The 22,512-nt window shown below is 53.0% G+C and overlaps 1 protein-coding gene across 4 annotated transcripts in view; it reads right to left on the bottom strand.

The window, feature by feature from the left end:
* LOC149341831 (uncharacterized) overlaps positions 1–22,512 on the bottom strand; it is a 178,186-nt gene that overhangs the window by 57,888 nt on the left and 97,786 nt on the right. For 2 of the 4 annotated variants that reach the window (XM_089544058.1, XM_089544060.1), the window contains exon 1: positions 7,259–7,492. The exons of the other annotated variants lie outside the window; for them this stretch is intronic. In XM_089544058.1, the coding sequence (XP_089400184.1) occupies positions 7,259–7,350 (92 nt within the window). In that variant the 5' untranslated portion in view covers positions 7,351–7,492. Of the gene's footprint in view, positions 1–7,258; positions 7,493–22,512 lie in introns of those variants that run through there. 4 annotated transcript variants of the gene reach the window in all.

Genomic DNA, 22,512 nt, shown 5'->3' with positions numbered 1-22,512 from the left:
CTGCATTAGGCTTCACAAGAGACAGAAGAGTCATCGGCTGTACATTGATTAGTCGTGCCTCGTAAATGTCCAGCGCTCATGACACTGATACTGCTACAAAGCTTTTCGCAGAAATTAAAACAACATTGAGAAAAAAAAAAACAGAACGGAAGAAAGACGCGAAGCGAGGAGTTCTACAGCAGCGCCGCTACCAGGTTCGTAGCCTCAAACAAGCGGGCCAGCAGCGTAGACGTCAACTGCAAAGGTCTTCTATACTAAAGAAAAAAAAAGAAAGGAGTGGAAGTTTGCCCCCTCCTCAAAGTGCGGTTGCGCTGCATCAGGAGTGGAAATCTTGGCCCGGGAAGCCCTCCGGTCACGCCCCCTTCAGCAGGCCACAAGGCATGCAAATCGAAGAGAGCCAATTGCACACGACAAGGCCATTCATTCCCAATGACAATAAGGGACGCGAAGCCCCTTATCTGCACTTTCACTAGCGTTCGAATTGCCTGGACGCGACTAACTCCGGAGGTGCGTTGCGTCCTCGTCGCGACAGCACCGCGAGCAAATATTTGTGAACGCATACGCATTCTGGGAGACACTCGCTGTCCACGCCTTAAACTCGACCTTATCTGCGCTGTTTCGTACCGGGGGCCGACGCCGCAAGCACGGCCGGAATGCGGAGCCTCCCGCGACCACGGCGTGACGAAAGATTTGTGCAACGTTTCCCACCGAGGGTTCACGTGTTTCGATCGACAACAGCGGGGAAAAACTCTGCAATCACTGTCCTACGCACGTGGCGCGATTTTGCGTACACGTATGGCTAAGAGTAAGCACTCCGTACATTTGCTGATAGAAATATACTCCGGGACTTGGGCACACCTTGCCCCTAAAAGATAGTGCGCTAGAGGCCGGTTTACTCCCTACTTACTCCCATATAGGCTTATTCGTGCTAACGGCCCTCAGAATTAGGCAGCAAAGAACTATTCCGCCGCGGTGGCTCAGTGGTTATGGTGCTCGGCTGCTGACCCAAAAGACGCGGGTTCGATCCCGGCCGCGGCCGCTCAATTTCTATGGAGGAGAAATTCTAGAGGCCCGTGTACTGTGCGATGTCAGTGCACGTTAAGGAACCCCAGGTGGTCGAAATTTCCGGAGCCCTTCACTACGGCGTCTCTCATAGCCTGAGCCGCTTTGGGACGTTAAACCCCATAAGCCAACCAATTCCAGGCTTAGGGCAAATATTGCGCTGGAAGTGTTTCGCCTGATACTGCGTTCCATTAACGTTCGACCCCCGAGCAAGATGCTCAATGTTTCGCACAAGCTACGGCAGTTCACGCTCAATGAAAACCTCCATGATGCTTGCGTATACCCGTGGCACGCCTTATCGCGACTCGCCATCTCGCACCACCGCGAACGGCAGCGGCGTCTCGTTTGCACGCGTGCCCGCAGCACGCATTGTTCCGCACGCGATATGCCGAGGGACCCAACCGGTGCGGGCTCAGACAAGCGGCTCCGCGCCGAGCTCGCCCGCCGCCGCGCGACGGCGCCGCTTTCACCGCCACTACAAGCTGCTCTTCGACGCGCGTGCCGAGACATCATCCGCTGTTGCCAGGGCGCTCGCCGTTGCGACACGCGCGATGGATGAGGCCTTTCATCGACTGCATGCGGGCATCCTTATATAGATAGGCTCAGTGCATTGACGTGAAACCTTGCCAACAATGCCAAGAGCGGCACTTTATACGGCTTCTTGCCAGGAAAGAAACGCCGCATAAGCGCGCGCAGCTAGCTGACGACAGCCTGTCGGCGCCCGAGGTGACACAGCTCACGTTTGACTATACAGTTTATCACTGGCCAACCCCTGCATGGAGAGACGCCAAGCACGACCCGTTCTGAGTGTTAACCGTTTCGGCGTTTGCTGGCGTCAGCTCTATAGTCTACGTAACGCTGTATTCTTCCAGAGACAGAGAGAGAGTGTCACGCGACTGTCGCGTACGTCAGTAATTTGGAAACAAGACACTGCCAATAAAGATTTATTTCCCCTTGCTTCCCAGGCGCGTCCGCGCATTACCAGATCATCAACGCCCCGTCGAAGACCGCGGCAATTCGTGACCAACATATCCTTTGCCGGCCGTCGCTGCGGGGCATTGCGTAATGGGTTTCGACAGCTGTTGTTTCAAACTCGCAATACCGCATCACCTCGCGGCACTCCTACTTCCTCGGGGATGGAAGGAGAAAGGCAATCGGAGACAGAGCGTCAATGACAGTGGAGGGCGCGTGGTGGAAGCACGGGATATCTGATAAACGGGAAAGCGAGTACCAAAGGGAAGCTTGCGAAACAACAAGAAAGAGCCATTTAAAACGACTACGAGCCGACGCGGTAACGCCCAAGGACACAAGAACGTACACAAACGCCAGACGCACCCCCCGAAGCCGCTCACTATCGGACAAGATACCGTCCATTCCTTGCACTTCAGTTTCCCAACGGTGAAGTAGTTCGAAGACGGCTTCCAGGCTCGGGTGATACGGCGTAGACACACAGTTCAAGAGACCTCTTCAGAGCGCACGCACGTATACATATTCACTTCCTCGTTCCTTCTCTGATATGCTCGCTGTTTACCTCCTTGGATTTGTTGCACTTGTGCGCCGCATTTATTCATTTTATTTTTACTGGTACACACAGAAGCTCAAAGAAATGCACTGCGAACTGTCCCCCCTCATGCTACGGAAACTGATCCCATTCCACAGCGCCTGATTTTGCCCAAGATCGTGACGTGTAAAGAAACAATTAAATGCATACCGCTTCTATAGTTGTAAAAAATACGAAGGGAAACAAGTGCTTCAAAGCAAGAGGCTGATTGGCCGCTATACCGCAGGATTCCTCAAGCAGCGAGATCATGCCTCCGTTGATAGCAAGTCCTTCAAGCAACTTCAGCTATGTGTCAAAATGTCAAAACGCACACAACAGCAGCGGTTGCCGCTTTGATAAAAACCCGCCAGCACTTATTCAACGGCCCCAGCAGCACTTACAACACGGTACTTTCTTTATCCGGGGTGTCAGCTATTTTACAATGCCTCACACCCAATGACAACGACATGTCAATCCGGATCCTTTTTGTTCACGGTTATACACATGATTGATGGAGACAGGCCACTAGGGACAACCAGCTCATACTAGTATTGTGCAGGATGCCCTGGCAGCGCCGCAGTGACCGCGTGCAGATGATATGAAGACTTCATACAAGAATAAATCATCCGCTTGTCAGGTCGCCGTCGTCGCTCATTCATAAACACAGGCATCGAAGTCAAAACAGGAGGATATCGCGAAGCGGACCACGCAGTGTCCTTTACAAAATATTCCAAGCTACTGGACGACCGGCAACGGTCGTCATCGAGCCGTGAGGTGTGCGTCCTGTTCTCAGTGCATGAAGTTGCATACCGCAATACAAAACTCCCTAAATCAGAACTCAAAGTCCCTATGTCCCGCCCTTTTTCATTGCAGCATCTGGAAAATTACGGCGGTTTCAAAAAAGTGAGACAATTTCGGTTCTCAAAATTTCTTATCTCACTTTCCAATGGGCACCTTTCAGTAACGACCCGGCAGCTCCCTTGACCGCGGTGCCCCTGAGCAAAGCGTTGTGCCAAAAGTCAGTCTTCGTCACATCTTTCGCAAGCAACCTGCGACCCTAGGTCACACCAGAGGAGTGCAAGGGAGGACTGCGGGCATGACCCAAGCTGGTGCGACTTAATTGCACCCGCTACACGCCCCACAAAGCCACCACAGAAACCGCAGCAATAAATAGACCGGCACGGGCTATCGGGTGCGCCCACGTATCGATAAGGCCCGGAGCGCTGGTGAGCCTTAACAGCGCTCCAGAAACAAGCCACTATCAAGAGGGAGGACCGCCTGCTGCGTTGAACCTTTCGAGAGCGCAACAATAGGGTTGAAGTGCGTGTGTATCTCGCCGCGCCGTAATCCCTCCTGCAGTCCTTTACGAGTCCCAATGCATCCTTTGCGTATTTCTTTTTTTTTATTCTGGGCAGCAGGCCATCGCCTCTCAGCACTCGTGTTCCCTGCAGGTCGACGTCATAGAAAGACAATTCCCTTCAGCTAAGTCACTTCAAACGAACAAACGCTTTATGTATACACATCACCGCAAGAAAAGCGGCTAACGTAGCAGCATTTACCTCGTTTATTAAGAGCCTGTCTTGTCTGTAGCACAACTTTGCTTGAACTATGCGCCGTTCAACACAACAATGTTGCTTACGACTACACAGCCACCCCTCCTCTCACTGTTCGACTTTTAAGGAGGTGTAGAGGCGGTTGGAGGGGAGGATTCTATATTCAGGGCTAACAAAGCACGCCTTCTATTTCGTCCTGGTGATTAGAGCTCTGTCTGCAGCAATGTTGGCAACAGAACTTCGCGAGTCTGATATGCTCCATCGAATCTGCATGGCACTCATCTCCCAAGCTAGCGCTGCGGCTTGGACATGATATTAATTACGGTGCAAGTAGTAAAGCAAGTTTATTGCGAAAGACGTCAACGTTGCTAAACGTATTAAAGGATTAAAATAATTACACTCTCTGTCTCTCTCCGGAGCACTGCTGCCGAACAGACAGCTACACGTAGTGCTTCTGAGATTAGTTGGAACATTACTCCACTGAAATATTTTCCCCGCGAACAGGACGAACAGGACGAACACGCGCGCAAGCAATGGCCCCAAACGACACAGACGGAGACTGTCAAGAAAGGTGAAACCTACTTTGCCAGCTTGAGCACCAAGATAAACACAACCCAGGTCTACAAATAATAGCCCGTCACATAGACATACTGAATGGGCAGTTACGCAATGGCCACTGGCTTCGATTAGGTAGACAGTCTCGACTAGATGTCCTCCTTTGCTCGCTGGGAACCCATGCAAATAAACAGTTGTAAGCCAGCAGCTGTTTTGTGCTGACCTTTCACGTGCCTCACTAGTGTTTTGGTGCTGTTCGCGCCGACATTTTTTCCACCAGAGAAATAGCCAGAGCCTGTGGCACGCCAGCAGCACGAACAATTCGAAATCAGTGGCTGCACGATAAGGCATTGGCACAACGAGGGCTTCGAGGCTCTGGCACGACTCGTACCACGCAGGCGCAGCATCGAACAAACTCGAAACAAACGGAGAAGAGCCCTTCACTGCACGCCAGCTCGCTCGCTCTGAACACATCACGGAAGACGTTTCCGATAAAACACAGTGTATAGGCTCAGATGAGTTCCGGTTTCGGAGCCTCATCGCGGAGGAATCCATAACGCTGGGGACTCGCATCAACAAAGAACACCTCGGACAACAAAACTGATAGCCCCCGGAAGATGACAGGCATCCGGAATTGGCGCTGTGTTTTTCCATGACGCTTCCATATCGCGCGTTTATTTTCTAGACACCGTGCATACACTATCGCCTACACACGGCATGTACTGCTCAGTGGAGCAGCGCACAGTTTGCACTCAGCACTGAAAGGGTGTGTTTAGGGGTTGCGAGGTTACATGCGTTAACGTCTAGCGCGACCTACAGCTGTATCGCTGGGGCAGGTTCAGAGGTTGATTTCAGATATACCGACGACCCTGGCCGACTCCACATTCCGAAGGCACCGACGTGGGGTTCGCGGCGGTTCTAGATATCGATAACGGGGCAAGCCAGACACCTGTAGAGATTATTGATGCGTCGGCGCAAAAAAATGAACGCCTTTCGCAACACACACCAGTGCTAAGGAACGGCGGGCGATAACGATGGAGTTAATGCAGGCGTCGTCACGAGATATCGACGTTCGGCGACGCTGCGTCGCTGTCCAGCCTCGAACGTGAACACTGGCGAGGAATGAGTTACGCCGACGCATGCAGATTCAAGTTCTTGGAAAAATGTGCACGCGAGGACGCCCCATGCTTTCTGATGAGGAGCTGGACTTTGCTCCAAGCGGATAGCATCACCGCAGCAAAATGTGCGTCAATTAGAGAGACGGGTATAAATTCTGTCTAAGCATGTAAGTCCTGCAATTATTTTCATTTTTTTTTTTTCGGGAAGGCATAGAAAGGCAAAACCTTACGGGCTGCGGGCGCCTCGGTTTAATTACGGCGCGGCCTGCCACAAAAACGTGGGCGTGAGGGCCCGCAATACCGACGGCCCTTTTCTTCGTGTTTTCCGTCGTTTGCAGTTCGGTCGCGCAGCTGTCACAGCGGGACCGCTACAGATAACAAGGCAGGCACAGTGACCCGTTGTCTGGGAAGAACAGGGTCTTGGCCTTTTATAAGAGTTTCGATGAAGCGATCCACTTGAAAAAAGGCCACTTAGGAAAGAACGCCGCGCACAGCCGTAAATATCCACCAGCACATCGACGGCGCTACCTTTCATTTTTTTTTTTAAAGGTTGGTACCAGATAACGAGAATTGTTACGCCTTCAAAGCAACAGAAATCAGGAAAAAAAAAAGAAAGCATGAGCCATTAAGACACAAAATACACGACGAAGGATAAATATGAACTAGCAATTGCTCGAGCAGAGTGTAACGTTGGCCGAGTTGGTACACAGACTGTTTGCATGCGCACGAGTGATTGAAGAATGCCACCTTTTCCACAGCGGACAGCGCAACTACATTTGCTTCGTCTTTGTTCACTTTGATCGCCGCTTGGAAACAGACCACGCGTAGCGGCTACGAAATCGTACGAGAGTGAGACACCGACAAGGCCATTTATTTATCCACTAAGCTTTGTTTATTCTCGAGCAGCCCTTCTTCAATTACAGTCGTGCACAACAGAAAGAACGTACGCAGAGTGGTTTACTAAACAGCAAGAAAAGGCATATCACAGAACAAATGCGGAGCTCAAAAAACTGTGCTGTCTCGAGGAAAGCTGCTTGATCGGCCGGCGAATGGCATACCTCGAATAGCGACAGACCACCAGCGAAGATGCTGGGGTCGCTGCTAGCTCCTGGCGGACCAGGCTTGCGTTATGATGCCAGAAATTGCGCTGCCATGCCGACACTTCAGATAACTGTTCTACGCAGACTATGGACGTCTGCTAACGAAAAATTTTCTCTGCAAAGGCAAAAGCCACGCAGTTACGCAAGGGGAAGTTTCGCAAACGTCGCGATCTCAGAAACCAATCTATCCGCGGCCACAACCGTGCCATGCGAGGCGACGCCAAGCTAACGAAACACGAGAACGCGAACGGCAACGAAGCGAAAGTCAGGCAAACGCGGGCCGAGGAGAAAGCTTTTTTTCTCTCTCTCTCCCTCGTTTCCCTCATTTACCATTCGTCGTCGTCGTCGCTGGCGGCGTCCTCCTGAATGCCTGGGCGTTGCCTGGGCCGTCGGCGTCGCAGCGTGTCCCACAGGGCCTTCATCGCGGCGAATAAAGGCGGCGGCTACGACGACGGCACACCGCCGGCGCTGAATCCGGCCAGAAAACAATACGCGGCGTCGCGTACCCTCGGCTACGCGCGCGTTACGTGCCGACTTCGGCCTTTGCCGCTGTCGTCGCGAGGGTAAAGATTAGGGCCAAGGAATGCGGTGTGGCACAACACGCAGAAATAAAGGGGGGGGGGGGGGGGGCGTTATCAGGGACTCCTCGCAAAGAGGGAGACGTCCAGCTATCCATCCGTCGCCCTTGCTGCTGCTGTAGCCCTTATCGCAGCGGAGTCCTCTATGGAGAGGCGCAGAGAGCACGCAACCGGAACCGCCTCCCCACGTGACACAAACGTCGGGAACCGAGGCGCGCGAAGACTCCGTCCGAGTGAAGTGCCACGCCCACCGCGCAAGAAGGCACGCGCGTGCGCGGTGGACCGCGTGTTTACGCGTGTGGCGCGCGAGTTATGCGCCTCGAAGAAAGCGATGCACACTTATCGCAGCAGCCAGCGAGCGGTGTTCGCGGTGCTTCGGGTCGGACACACGATAAAAATCCCTGACACGCAAGCAAGCACGACGTTTACCATAGTAGGTAATCCAGGTCGACGATTCAGTCGTCAATCTACGATGAAGGCACGCAAAATACGCCCTTATCGTTTCTTGACTAAGGAAGAGCTCCATTGTCTTCGACCGTGCAGACACCATCGGGAATTAAGAAGCAACACATTTTTCCGTGGCATGTGTACAGAAACAGAGATCAAGCCAAGCAGAAGCTCTGGGAAGGTGTCCAAAGAGAGAGGCTTCTCAGTTATGCGATGGAAGAGTGACACCGGGTGTTTCGAGCCAGATTTACGACAAAGCCGGGGTAGCGGGGAAATGAGCGTCGTCACGTGCTGCACTAAAATCAGAAGCTGAGAAACTGCGGGAAGATCTGTATAGTCATGAGCACCGAGGCGCCTTGCGTCCAGCACTTAACTAGGTCTGCCTTTTGGCAATGGTGCAGAGATTTAAACGCACCCCAACTCCTTATCAAAAATTTCAACGGTAACTAGGGAAGCTTTGTTGCGACAATTAATTGGCTACAAGAGAACCGATATACATAGCTCCAACAGTAAATGCGGCGATCGTTATGTTGTCTAGCACTACTACACTTCCGTGACATACGCAGCACAATTTCTTTCGACATTACGAATATTACCATGATACGAGCTCTTCCGACATTACGAATTCATCATCGCAAGCGAAAACAACGCAACGAAGACGATCGGAGCTTGGGCTCGCGCAGTAGTCGGAGCAAGGCAACGCAGTGCCTTTCCCGTAGCCGGTCTGGCAATGCACTACTCTGGCGTTCGCTGTCATCACCACAAAAGCTTTGCACACCATGCGGCGAATGAAGAGAACTTCTGTAGTGTGACGCCAAGCACGATGAGCAGTCTATGCAACCTCGGCTTTTGCGAAGCATGTTTCTCGTTTCATGCGGGCGTTTGTATTTTCTCGATATGCTTCGATATGCAGTTACCTGTGCACCTGCAAGGCTGCAAACCAATTTTCAATCCGCGCCTACATCAGGGATTGCTTTCTTAATCTCTCCTGACCTCCTTATGGCGCATTTACCTTTTCAATACTTCAGAACGACGGTACTCAAAGAACGTTCGAGAGAATATCTTTGAGTGAAATGTATAGCGAATTTATCGGAGTTCTTAAACGGCCAGTGCTCCTAGACACCATCCAAGGAAAGGAAAAAAATATTGAAGCTTCTCGCGACATTCACGAATGAGCGGCACGAATGGCTTTTCTTTTTTTCTTTTCTTTTTTTTTTGGGGGGGGGGGAGCGGGAGGGGGGGGGAGGCATTTACGGACAATATGTTTGTGTTATTAGACGTTCTAACAGTAATCAGCAGCGTTACGACTAGCGCTTCCTCGCATATATACCGGGACGCAAAGCACAGGAAATCGTGCAACGAGGCAGTTAAGACAAAGACCAGGGCACAGCAACCTGCAGTTTCTTTCTTTTTTTTTCCGCGCCCTTCAAGTACAGCAACGAAGTCCTTGAAACGAGCCGACCGAATAGCGAGGCAAGGAAACAAAACCTCGGCCGGTCGGTCGGCAACCCATACGGTTCGCGTTCCTGCAATTCTTTTCCCCCTCAGTGCAACGTCACGGCCGATTAAATTGTTTCGCAAAGAGAAAAGGGTGGACGTGACAGCGGTCCCCAATCGGCTTGCGGGGCGACGACGCACACCCATTACACGCGTGCGTGCGATCAGTCGAGGCCGACTCTCGGGACGAAGGCATTTTTCTCGCGTGAGTACACGTACCCAACAATCCCGCCGCAATCACGGCAGTCAGGCTCCGTGCAGTCGACGCGCGGTATCGGTGACCAAAGCCCACTGCGCTCCACCCGACCACTCGAAAGGAAAGCCTATACCTACGCAGGCATCCAAGCTTCTTCGCGTTCGTCCGTTACGCACACGGCTGGCTCCTCGATCGCGCGCCGAACGAACGCGGACAGGCAGCTCCTGGCGCCGTGTCGAATGCATAGTGTGGCACCTTTTCGACGCCCGCATTAAGTGCAGGCGCGCCCAGTGCTGCCACGTATACTAGGCAACACGAAAATACAGTGCACTCCTCGCAATCCCATTTAACGGCCAAGCCAGGGACCGCTAAGAGGAATAATTGGAGGCGACACTTAAACTCCACCTTTAGGGTATGGTGAGATAGCGTTGATGGGTTAATGCCCACATATGCGAAATTGGACATTTTATCTTGTGTATCCGATTTTAAGGTGCATGTCATTATAAGGCTCAATTTGCAAAAAAAAAGGTGGCAGTCGATTTGCGTGGTTAGACCAAAGCCGAATTAGGTGCGCTAGCGCTGTGTGACCATTGTTTTGCATTGTTTGTCGTCCACCTGCCACCTAGGTCACGTGACCTAGTGACCCGATATATATATTACCTAGTCGAAACATAACTTCTGGTTCATAGTACCTTCTTCGTAACTAATTATATATTACGTACACACGCCTTGCCAGGTGGGCAGCCTACCACAAAAGAGGCTTCAGAAAAACAAACACAACGCTTAAATGCAGAGAACTGCCACTATACGCGCTCGCGCACCAAAAAAGTGCGCACTACAATCGCGTAAATGCGGTACACTCGTGGAGCCACCGTAGGGGGACCGGCCGCCGTGCCGACTGTGGGATTCGAAAAAGCAGCAAAAGGAGTGCGGCGACGGCCAGTGCGGCGTCGCGGCCACCTAAATCGGCGCCTTCCAACGCGTACACGAGCTATAGACGGCAGGCTCCCCGTGGCGATGCCAATCGCTCGTAATTCGCTGCCACCCGAATATACACGGCGGGCAGTCGCTATTACGAAGTCAATGAAACGGCGAAAAGTTTCGATATAACCGGTGCTCCCATCAAGGCGAAGGTGCCGCGGATGCAATTATAGCACCTCGCGAGACCACAAAACCCCTGAAGCCAGCCGGCGTGTCTTGTGAACTTATTACGGGAATAACGACGCTTCACTGCACGAGTCGCACTGCGCAGCTATGGATAAAGACGAAAAGGCTATCGCTTCGAATTCCAGCCACCTGATCTCAAACTCGGCTCATTCTGCAGACGTCGCTAACGAAACGCTACGGGTACTGTATATATACCGCTGAGCAGGGGACCACGTTCCGTTCGAGGCCGAGCTGCCGCATGCCAGCGCAGGCAAGTAGCGAAGAAAAATGGCCACATGAGAAGACCTCGAGACCGTCGGTGCAATGCCGAATAACAGGTGTTTCCGCCAAAATCAATTAACGGCGTCCGACGTTCAACGTCAGAGTCAGGAAGGCAATAAAAGAATAATAATAATAAAAAGAACAGGCACCGGAACCGGCTAGAAAGTTTTTTCCGAGCTACGCGTCAAGAGGCTTCCCGCAGGTAAAAGCCTTACGAGTCTATAGAGCGACGAGATCACCCACAAGCTGCAGTCGCTAGCAGAAGAGTTACTGTCTGCCTCGAGCTCTTGGGCTGATCGTTCCGGAAAGGCTCAGGATTGTTTTCATATCTGCTTCTGGATAGGACTGTTTTCATAACTGCGTCTTCCAAGCTCTACTGTACCACATGTGCCTTTCATGCATACACTACCTCCCGCATTCAACTAATGAGAGAAAGAGAGAGACCGCCGCGGTGGCTCAGTGGTTATGGCGCTCGGCTGCTGACCTGATCAAAAGACACGGGTTCGATCCCGGCCGCGGCGGTCTAATTTCGATGGAGGCGGAATTCTAGAGGCCCGTGTACTGTGCGATGTCAGTGCACGTTAAATCACCCCAGGTGGTCGAAATTTCCGGAGCCCTTCCCTACGGCGTCCCTCAAAGCCTCAGTTGCTTTAGTACGTTAAACCCCCCATAAACCTAACTCAACTAATGAGAGAGAACTAAATGAAAATCCTAGAGCAACAAGCCACTTTCGTTTCGGACCCGACATAGTGGCCTTCAGCATCCCATAACGTCTATTCCTCTTGTCTCCCCCTTGTTCTTCTCTCCTCCCCGTCTTGGCTAGCCGCCCTATATCCTGGCTCTTAATTTGGCTTGCGTTGCCTAGACGCCGATCTGAACCCAAGCCTACAACTACGAAACGTCGTGAATTAAAGCCTGTTATGTTTTTCAATTTCTGGTGACTATCTTTGAGCTTATATATATATATATATATATATATATATATATATATATATATATATATAGATGTTTCAGGGGTTCACAGCGACCCTCGCTGTGAACCCCTGTTAATCTGAATAAACAGAAACGCCACAAAGTTTTTGTTTAAACGTAGCCAAACAAAAAACAGCGTCAGTTGATGCCAAAGTCGTGCAGCCATTGTTTCCTCGGCATTTGTGTTGAGCTGCATGGGTCAACATGCCACGCGAAGATAAGGCGCAACTCAAAACGACGCAACGGCATTTTGGAAACAGAAGCCTCCTCAATTCGCTGCCAACTAACTCGTGCGCCCTATCGCCAACGAAAGTACCCGGCGGCCCTATCAGCCCTAGTTCTCGCGCTGCATGCCAGTGTCGCCATTCTTCGTGCCATCACAATGGCACGATAAGAAGGACCGGGCCGACGGCGTGCGTCGTATCCCGTTCGCCCCGGTGCCATCAGGACTAACCAATGTCATACAGGCATCTAGAGCTTAGGTATTTTCAGTGGCCGCTAACGGCAATAAAAGGCCGCCGTCCCTATCTGTCTGCAAAAAAAAAAAAAAAAAAAAAATAGCTAGCACACTTGAAAAAGAACATGCTTGCAGGAGCCAAAATAGCGACGGATACAAAGAAAGGCGACAAGTATACCACGCTTGGTGCTGGCAGGACAACAGCACGGACGAGAGAGCGGACTCGTGTAGAGGGAATGTGTAAGGCTCAAATAGAGAGACGTGTGCGCGGCCTCGACACGCGATACATGGAAATGTATGACACCAAGCGGACAAAAGAAGTAACACAATGCGCACCGAGCAACGGGAGGAGAAGCGTGGGGTAGAGGAAGACAGAGAACGATGCAGGCAGACGCGAGAGCTGCCACACGACTCCTGGCCGCCGCTACAGTGCGTGCCAATAGCGCGGCGACTCACGGATTTCGGAAGAGGCGCTCCTCTTCAACAACTCTTGTCGATCAATGCGCGCCGACGGTGCGCTCAAAAGACGTAGACGAGGTCAAGTCACAGGCTGGGTACCACATCTGAGGTCCACGAGAAGAGCTCCTTCCCTCACCTTTGCTCACAAACGATGCAATCCGGCAGGTGAGACAACGACGATGAGAGGACTCGCCTAATCACCGTTGCTTTGGGAAGAAAACATGCAGGAGTGCGCAGGTGGCCTACAAGGTCCCGCTGTTTCACTGTCCTGGTTGATACACAACAGGGCGTACGCGGCAATGTTGCACTTGAAGTTTTTTGCTAATCGACTGGGCGCCAGGATTCAGCGTCTCGCTAGCACGTTCACTGATTGAAAATCCAGGCTACACGGGCACAGAACGAACACTTTATCCGTCAGTTCACGAGGTTCGGTCCACAGCAGTTCGGAAGCCCAGCCGAGCTCCGGAAGCCCAGCTTGACGCCGCACTCTTCACTCAGTCCTCCTGGAGCGAAGCACGGGACTAAATCCAGCCGCCGATTCGCAGGACAATCCGTCCGTCCGTCGGGTCACCCAAGTTAGAAGATCGAAGACAGAGGTGTCCCCCGCAGCCGCGGTCAGCGCGACCATCGCAAGCAGTCTTCGTCGCCGCGCGAGCCAAGGCGTCGACGCAGGTTACACCGACGGATTCGTGCGTGTTCGCGGGCTACGCGGCATTGAGTTCGCGCGGTGCAGAGGAGGCAGGGAGGGACCGCGCGTCAAAGAAAAACGCACGACGAAGAGGGGGTCGCCGTGACGCCGCGAGGCTTGTGTCAAGAAGACGTTGAAGGAAGGCAGTGGCCGAGAATCGCCGCGCACGACGACGCGCCCGCGCCGAATGCAGGTCGACGACGCATCACGGGGTTGCCTGCACGCGCGATGCAGCGTCGACGACGGCGAAGTAGGAGGAGTGCGCCCCAGGGGCTGAAAGAAGAATAAGAAAACGGAGGGGAACGCACGATCGGACAGAAACGGGCCAAGAAACCTTCTCAGGGAGGAGAAGATGTGAGGAGAGGAGAGGCCCAAGCGGCTTCTCTTTTTTTGGCCGCGAATTCCGCCGATCAATAGAAATAGGGCCACGTACGAGAGGGAGCTGAGGGGGCGAAGGAAAGGGTGCGGACACCGAAGGAGTAGCCGGATGAACGGTCTCGGATCGAGACGAGAAGAGGGAAAAAAGAGTAAAGAGGGGGACGGCGAGGGAAGAGCCGGGCTGCTCACAAAATTCAGGTAGGCCAGAGAAAAAAGGCGAGGGAGGCGAAAGAAGGCGAATATCGGCCTGGCGACGACGCCCGTCGAGGAGACGCGCAGCCTCCTCACAGGACCTGGCCGGGCAGATAATAAGGAACCTCTCCGGAGAGCCGTAATACCCGCAAGGAAAAACAAGCTCTCTTCTTCCTTCACCTCTCCCCAGTGCGGGCCATTTCTTCTCGGTGCTGTGCCTCCTCCGCACGCCACCCCGAGGGAACGAGATGGAGAAGAAATCAAAACGAGGCGGCGGCAGCAACAAAAGCGGCAGCGCGGTGTGCATCGGCGAAAGAGAGGGAGAGACACGGGAAAACTGACGATGCACGCGTACCGGAGGGGGACCCCGTTCAACACACGACCCCACTGACAGCAGCAGCGGCGGCAGCAGTGCCAGTCGAGTATGCAGAGCCTCTCCGGTGGCACCGATGACGAGAAGCCTCGCTCCCTCGAACGGCTGCGCAGGCCATGGCGGTCTTGGCAGTCGCGGGCGCAGCAGGAGGAAAGCGAGTCGATTCGAGCCCGCGTGACTAGCAGCGCGTGAAAGCGATTCGTACACGCACACACAGATTGTGCGATACACGCGGGAGCGAGTACGTCATCAGCAGCACAGTTTACACATCTAGTTTAATCTTGTCCGTAATTAGTGCCCAAGGAGTGAGATAAACATCGAAATGACACACAAAGCGTCTGGAGCTCTTTAAAATGGAAGTGCGAACGTCTGCCTAAAAGGCCGTGTAAACTTGCTCGCATAAAATAGAGCAGTGACGTGACACACAAACGTACCACCGACGACCGCTGTCCCTGTCACTCCTAGGTTCTTTCCGCTGATATGCGTTCTGATATGAGCCATCTAGCCCAAAAGAGCGCCTTAATGGATATGCGTCAGCGAGTCCTTCAATATCATGCCGACATACAGAGCATCAGCAACAAAGAACCGAACATGCCAGTTACTGTTACATGCGAGGACTTCACCCCGACGCAATACCGATCCCAATAAAAATTGCGCGCACAAAGCCCCTGCCCATCCGAACGTGACAATCTTCGTCAAAAGTGCAGAGCTAGACCTGTGGCGCCTCCTGACACAAGAGTTCTTTATCTGTACCAAACGGGCTTCCTCATTGTATGGTGATCTTTGGTGAATTGTTTCTCCGAGGTATACAAGCATAAGGCCCCGCGGCGCCTAATAAAGAACAGCCAGAACAGCCAGAAACCAGACAGAGAAGCCTCCCAGCTCCGTGTCACTATATAGCCAGTCAGTGGACAGCAAGAAATGTAGAAAACACTGCTGAATTGCACGGAGTGCCCTAACTTCGCGACACAACTTGCTTCCATCACATATCCGTGGCATTTGCCAAATCACAATGCTATCGAAAGAGCGGATCCGTACACAGTCCGCCAAAACCCCTCGGCAACACACCCAAAAACCGATATGAGCGCTTCGGGCCCGCCCGGGGCTGACGCGGCAACTCTAAATTCCGATCCAATCAGCGTATCTCGTTGCATTTTCATTTTTTTTTTTTTTGGGGGGGGGGGGGGGGGAGGCACGAAAACTTGATGAGTTGTACACAAGTAGTGCATGATCACAGAGCTCCGCAGCGCCTCACTTGCCTCGGGCGCCTCGCTAGACCCATCACCTCCTTTCCTTTTCCCGAATTCGGGGCGAACTCCACCCAATCTTCTTCCGTGTCGTGCCGGAGAAAAATGTCGGCGTCAGCGTCAGCGGCAGTTGTGGTGGCCGAGAACGGGGACGCGTTTCGTGGCTCGCCGCCTCCACTTCCGGTCGATCAGAGGCGGCAGGCGTCAAGGATCGGGGTCGATCGAGCCGACCCTACACCGCGCGCTTGACTGACAGCTTCCCAGGGACGACCTCGCCCATCCCCGCAGTACCCGCGCGCCAGTCTGCGTGTGCGCGTAAGCGTGTGCGTGCGTGCGTGCGTAAACGCACGGCGGGAAAGAAAGAGCGCCGGCGCGTCCCGGTCGCACGGCCCAAGGGACGACGTCGCCGCTGCCACCGAGATGGTCCTCGCGGACGCATTCCTGCGTCTCACTCCAGGAGGGAGTCTCTCCATGACGAGCAAAAGAAAAAGAAGCGGCAAGTACGTATGAGACACAAGAAAGAGGACGAAACCGGAAGAGAACTGAAAATGCAGATGCTCCACTGTAGCAAAAATGCATCCCCACTGGTTGCGCCAATTGCCATTGTTGTAGGATTACAGCGCCTGCCCACTGCTCTTCTAGAGAGGACTCCCACAGAAGCCCATGTAAATCCCACCGAGGCTATCCTCTTATTCTACGTCTACTAGTCATTCCTCTCCTTCTCCTAGACAGCATGGGTAACTTACAAATAAGCAGCCATGTATGCGTACAATGGTGCAGGGGGTAATGCATGCCCCGTATATGCTTATAAAGACTAAGATTATGTTCATCGTTAAAAACTGAGATGGGATGGGCAGCGTCTGAAAAGGCCGTGAGGATTCTTTCGCGATGCCTTCCGTGCTGCACCCGCTGTAGTTACATACGCCAACCGAAGGCAGAGTATACAGCTCCGACACAAATGCCGCAAAAAACGACTCTCCCGGGGTCCCAACGGACACTTGCCGTAAACACAGAGAGAGAGAGAGAGAGAGAGATAGCGACGTGGAGTTTACTAAATCGGGGGCATCCGATAAAGACAGCCTGTTCACACAATGACCCCAACACCAAGACTCCGGACGGAGGCAGGGCGCACTGTACTCGCGCGTTTTCCAACGCGATCCAATAAGGCACCGGCCCCGGGACTGTGCTCGCCCTCGCACTGTCCGTCCATCCACTGCGGCTGCCAAGCGTGGCGGCACAGTTTGGAGGGAAGGCGACCTCCTTGCGAACCCTTTCAATAGATTTCTTCTTCCATTGTGCGCCTCGCATCACGAGAGCGGCCGGCGTCAAAGGACGTCTCTCCCCTCGGCGGTGCGCAGTGCACACAAGATGCCGTGGCGGGCACTTATCAACGCCCGGAGGAGGCGGTGGGGGGAGGATGAAGCGGCCAGCAGAGCCGGGAGCTCTTTCTCCCGCGGTTCCGGCCCAGCGAGCGCCCGCGCGCGCCTCTTGATCTTCCCGCAACGTCCCCCGCGCACACAATGGGGCGCAAACGGGGCGGCCACCGCCACCGCCGCACGCACGCGCACGTCACTACTACTAGCCAGCAGCGGTGGGGCTGCAGGGAGCGCGCGCTTCACGGTCATCGCTGAGCTGAGCAGCCGCGCAGAGGCAGCCATTACGCGCCGCTGGTTGCAGCCCGCCAACCGATTGTTTTGTTGGCAGAGGTCATAAACACACCCCCGACACGCGCTCGTAACACGCTTGATCCGAACTTCCCGCTTGTGTAAAGCTTTGGATTCGTATAGGTATATAAGCGTTTACGAATGCTGCCGTTAGTTTAACCCCTGCATAATTTGAACAAATTTTCGGTCCACTCTGAGTCTAAAGAATGGAGACACGACTGTACACGCGGACCTCTTAAATAGATTAATTACAGTCACCTCCAAAAACAAGGAACTAAAGGCGCCGCGTGGCAGCGGACAGATAAGACTCCTGTTTGTGCTCTCACGCTGCTCGAAAGCTCTTCCAGAATGTGGGGAGTCGCACGCTGATCAAACCATCCTGCCTGACTTAAAAATGGGCCTTGGGAAGATCGCACGGCGTGCAAGCGGTGGCTCGGAAACAGCCCAGATTAAGTCCCTCCCTCAGAGGGAGCGTATATCAGTCCCCGCGACATCTGTGTCCCGCGCTTCCTATGAGCCGTGAGGAGAGCCACGCCAAGGACAACGCGCGCCAGGCGTACCCGGATCACATGACTGTATATACAAAGCGCATCCCAGTGAATGTGCGGTCTATTTGGATAAAGAACACTCAGTAATGAGCAAGTAAACGCCGCAGTTATCGTTTGCGATGCACGCGTAACCCAGGGGAAATTCCCTGCACAGCTATTGTAAGCCTATGCTCAAACGACGCCGGAAACGCTTCGGATCGCTCTAATAGTACCCCCAGTTGAGGCCTGCGTTCTTAGCTCGCACACATCAGCCGATTCCATCTGCAGCCGTCAGCAAATCCGGTCCACATCTCGACGCGTCGTGTCGCGAGGAGCTCTACGGCACTCTATTTTTCCGAGGCTGTGTCCGCGCCCATTCTCAGGGTCTCTGATCCCAAGTGTGCAGCTGTATACACTTTCCGACTCAATTAATCGAAAACGGCATCGGCCCGCGAGGCTCGCAGGCGCAGTCCGCGCTGAAAATCGCGGCGCACGATCACACTCCATATCGAATCCCCGCGCGACTCGGCCCCACGCGCGGTTATCGCTCAGCGCAGTTCAGACAGCGCGCGCGTGGCGTCGCCAGCTATCGGAGATGGCCGCAGCGGTGGCGACGGCAGCGCGCGATGTAGGCCACCCGCGGGCGATTCGAGAAAGCCGCCGGCGGGCCACAGAGCGACTGGCTGACCAAGGCCGCCCTCACGCCGACCTCGCGGAGGATCCGCTAGGTTTCCTAAAAAAGACGCGCGCTACACCTGACACAGTAGAAAGTTATAGCAAACCGCACACCTATAGGCGTTGAAGTTCGTGGTTCTTTAAACCAAGAAAATAAAAACTATAAGGGTACGCTGACTTCATTTTCTTGTATTCGATCCTTACCGAAAAAGTTAGTATCCTTTAAGCATGTCATAGCTTGCTTGTTAATAAGCACAAGTGACAATTGAATCGGTCGCAAGAGAGAATTAATTATCAAAGAGAGCAAGCCAGGAGCGCAGTGAGACAACGGGGTCATTCTAATAAGCAGTGAAGAGGTTCGTTCGAAGCATCGCTCCGGTACTTAGACAACGAGACCGAGACGGTCCACAGCCTCGTAAAAATTCGTCTACTAAGCGTAACGTCTTATGCTCACCGTATCAAAGTCTGTACTCGGTTAAAGGAGTTTTCGCAACGCATTCAAGGACAGAAAGTAGATGAGTCTGATAGAAGAGGACTCCCCGCTCCACGAGTACCGCGGGTAGGCATGCAAGGTCACTGACAATGTTTGTAACCGTAAGAGGACACTGTCAGCTTGAAAGCATGTACAAGGGCGATAAAAAACAGCCATGCTGGGGCTTCCGCGACGGTTCAGAGGCACTTCCACCGCGGCCCTCATCAAGCGGACAACGTGATACGAGGCGGGTCGCGCCGTGATGTCGCGCAGTGGTGATGTCGCTCGGCTGCTGACCCGAAAGACGAGGGTTGGACCTCGGCCGTGGCGGTCGCATTTCGATGGAAGCGAAATGCTAGAGGCCCGTGTACTGAGCGATGTCGGTGCACGTTAAAGATGGTCGAAATTTCCGCAGCCCTCCACTACGTCGTCCCTCATAGCCTGAGTCGCTTTGGGACGTTAAACCCACATAAACAATAAACCACCGTGATATGAGGCCCTCTGACTCTCTGGATTGAATTACTTGTATTTCAAGCTACTCTTGCTAACAAACTACCGAAAATAAACTACACGCGACTTTTTAGTGCAGAAGGATGCTACATATATCACCGAAACAAAAAAAAACGTAATTCTTCGTCATGGAATAATATTTGCCGGAAAAAATGGAGCTAAGATAAAGAAAAGAAGTCAGCGGAATTTTCAACAGTAAAAGCCGAAAAGTTCAACCCGTATACCGTATACCGAATACCAATAACAGCGCATGCGTATATGGCCCCGAGTGGCCATGTGCGCCCGCATGAAGGTCCTCACAGAACCTGAACAGAGCCGACAGAAGTAAACGGCAAATGCCGAACGCAGAAGGAAGCCTGACGCGCCGAGCACAACGCCGCACCCTGTGGTTACGGACCGAGATTAGCAGCGCGCACCGACATCGAAGAGGACCGCGAGACTCCAACAAAAGCTCGTCGAAAGAGGGAAGTACACAACCACAGACAGCTCCATGCATTCTGGCGCTATAAATGCGCGCCTGGCTTGACGCAACCGACGTACGATAAATTCCATTCTATTTTTGTACCAAGGATAAGTTAGGAACCGCAGCTTCATTCGCCACCAGTGCGATTAGTAACCCGTTAACCTAACTCAGCGAAATGTCTTTAGTTCGAACTCGCTTAATTCAAACATCCGGCCTATTCAAACTGGCAGTCTGACCTTCTCGACCTCAAATGCATTAAAAAGGCGTCGCTTAATTCGAACCCCATACTATTCGAACAGCTTTTCGATCATCTTCGAATTAAAATTATCGCGCAGGTCGAGTGAACAACGCTAACGAAAGATACGCGCGGGTGACAATCGACTTTCCCTCCACCCACTATCAGTCGTAAGTCTGGAACGTGGAGAGCGAAAGAATCACTAAGGTGGTCACCGGAGCCCGTCGATTGCATCACGGGCGGACAGCGCAATCCGCGGTTCTTTTTCCCCGCGGATAGAGTGAATGTGTACGCGCTATACCGCACGCCTTTCAGAGGCGACGCTTGGCGCACAGACGCCGTGTATTCGTATAGGACGCTGTATACAGGTCGCCGCGCGCCAACAACGCGCTTCAGTGCGCGCGTTGACGAGGAGGCTGGCGGACGCGTCAGTGGAGCGTATGCAGAAAATAACGGCCTCCACAGAGAAAAGAGCCCCCTTCCCTCTCCCTTCTCGTCCATCGCGAATAAAGCGACAGTACAACACAGAGTGTCTCATAAACGTTCAGCACGTAGAGTACAAACGCCATCTTTGTACTTTCGCGTATCCATATTGACACGGCTCCCCCGACGCTACACCGCGCCGCTTTTCCGCATCCTACGACCTTGTGTTGGTTATTTAACACCTTCGCGTCCCTCAGCGAGGCTCGAGGAGAGCTGCGAGGCACGAGAACAAATCTGCACCGCCTGAAACAGCACCGAAGGCGGCGAAGCCCAAGAAAAAAAAAAACAGAAGCAATATAGAAATGGACAGCGATATGCAGAGACGACTGAAACACCGCAGCCAACAAGGCCGCGCCGTGTATATTGCTCCGCTGCTGCATGCGCTGGCTTCTACGGAAGACATGCGTCCCTCACGGTCGCTGAATGCCAATGAAAGCCAAGGATCTCTTTTAGTATAGAAAGAGCAACAAAAGGGCGCCCGTGCTATGATATGCGCCGCCGGACTGAGTCGCCGCCGCGCAGGACAAACGTGACGTCAGTGGGAAACGCGGAGTGGTCAGATTATTATTGTTCGCTAGCTGCAGACGCCGGATATAGTCATGGCTGGTTTGGCAACTTCGCTGCTAATCTGGAAATGGCGACCTACGGGCTCAATTACAGGTGCCTGACAACGGGGTGTTTTGATATCAGATTTATCGAAGGACACTCTTAACAAAATAGTGTTGCTGTCATCGTAAGAGGTACAGCCTTTGTCAAAAGTTAGAGCCCAACAGAGTTTGATTGTCGGACCCGCTTATGGGGCTTCATCGTTCCAAATCTATCGAATCTCTCAGGGTCCTACCACTGCCGCAGGTGCGGATGCTAGAGGCGTGCCCCACTACACGGCTTAGATGCAAGCCCTTCTGGGCTGCACCTTGCCAGCACTCCTTCAAAGCGGCCTAAGAATACTTTTTCCGGCCTTTTCCAATGGCCCTCGAAGATAATTCCTCGCCAGCTACCATAGTTCCTGTCGCGTCACTCAAGACACATACAATGTGAAAGACACAGGTCTTTCACATTATATGGAAACTGTGTACGTGTCTGCATGGGCAAGAGGAGCCGCTGACGCGACCCAATTAACGTTATGGCGTCATACACTTAACAGCGCAGCTTAAGCATCTCCCCATGTTTTTCTTTTCTTTTCTGCCAGGAGGGGCGCATGATAGACATCGGCAGAGAGGATAGAAATGAAGAAGCGCTCTGACGCCCGACCCGTCTGCCACATCGAAAGCACCGTACGCACTGCGAGCGACCCTGCATGCTCCTGCACGTATACCAGCCGGTTAGAGGAGTCGGGACTCTCAGCGGCATAAATATTTTTCGGGGCTCGCTCGGAGTTACCGGCATTCCTCGTAATATAATTCCGGATATAAGCCCACACTATATGCAAGCGGGTCCTGCTTACCACTTAGTTCTGCCAGGCCGTAATTGCACGAATGAGAATAAGGAAAATGCCCGCTAGCCTCCCGGTATCCTCCAGCTAATTTTCAAAAAGAAAAACAAGAGCACGGAAACTGCATGGTATGAATCAGCCTTCACAGCGACACGCTTGCATCCAGCAGCGACAGTGCAAATTAGGCAAGACATCAATGACGACGGGCCAT

This window comes from Amblyomma mixtum, chromosome 5 (assembly GCF_055824585.1).
Source record: "Amblyomma mixtum isolate Tamu chromosome 5, ASM5582458v1, whole genome shotgun sequence".
Taxonomy (NCBI): domain Eukaryota; kingdom Metazoa; phylum Arthropoda; class Arachnida; order Ixodida; family Ixodidae; genus Amblyomma; species Amblyomma mixtum.
The sequence above is the reverse complement of the archived record's forward strand: the minus strand, read 5'-3'. Positions and strand labels throughout refer to the sequence as shown.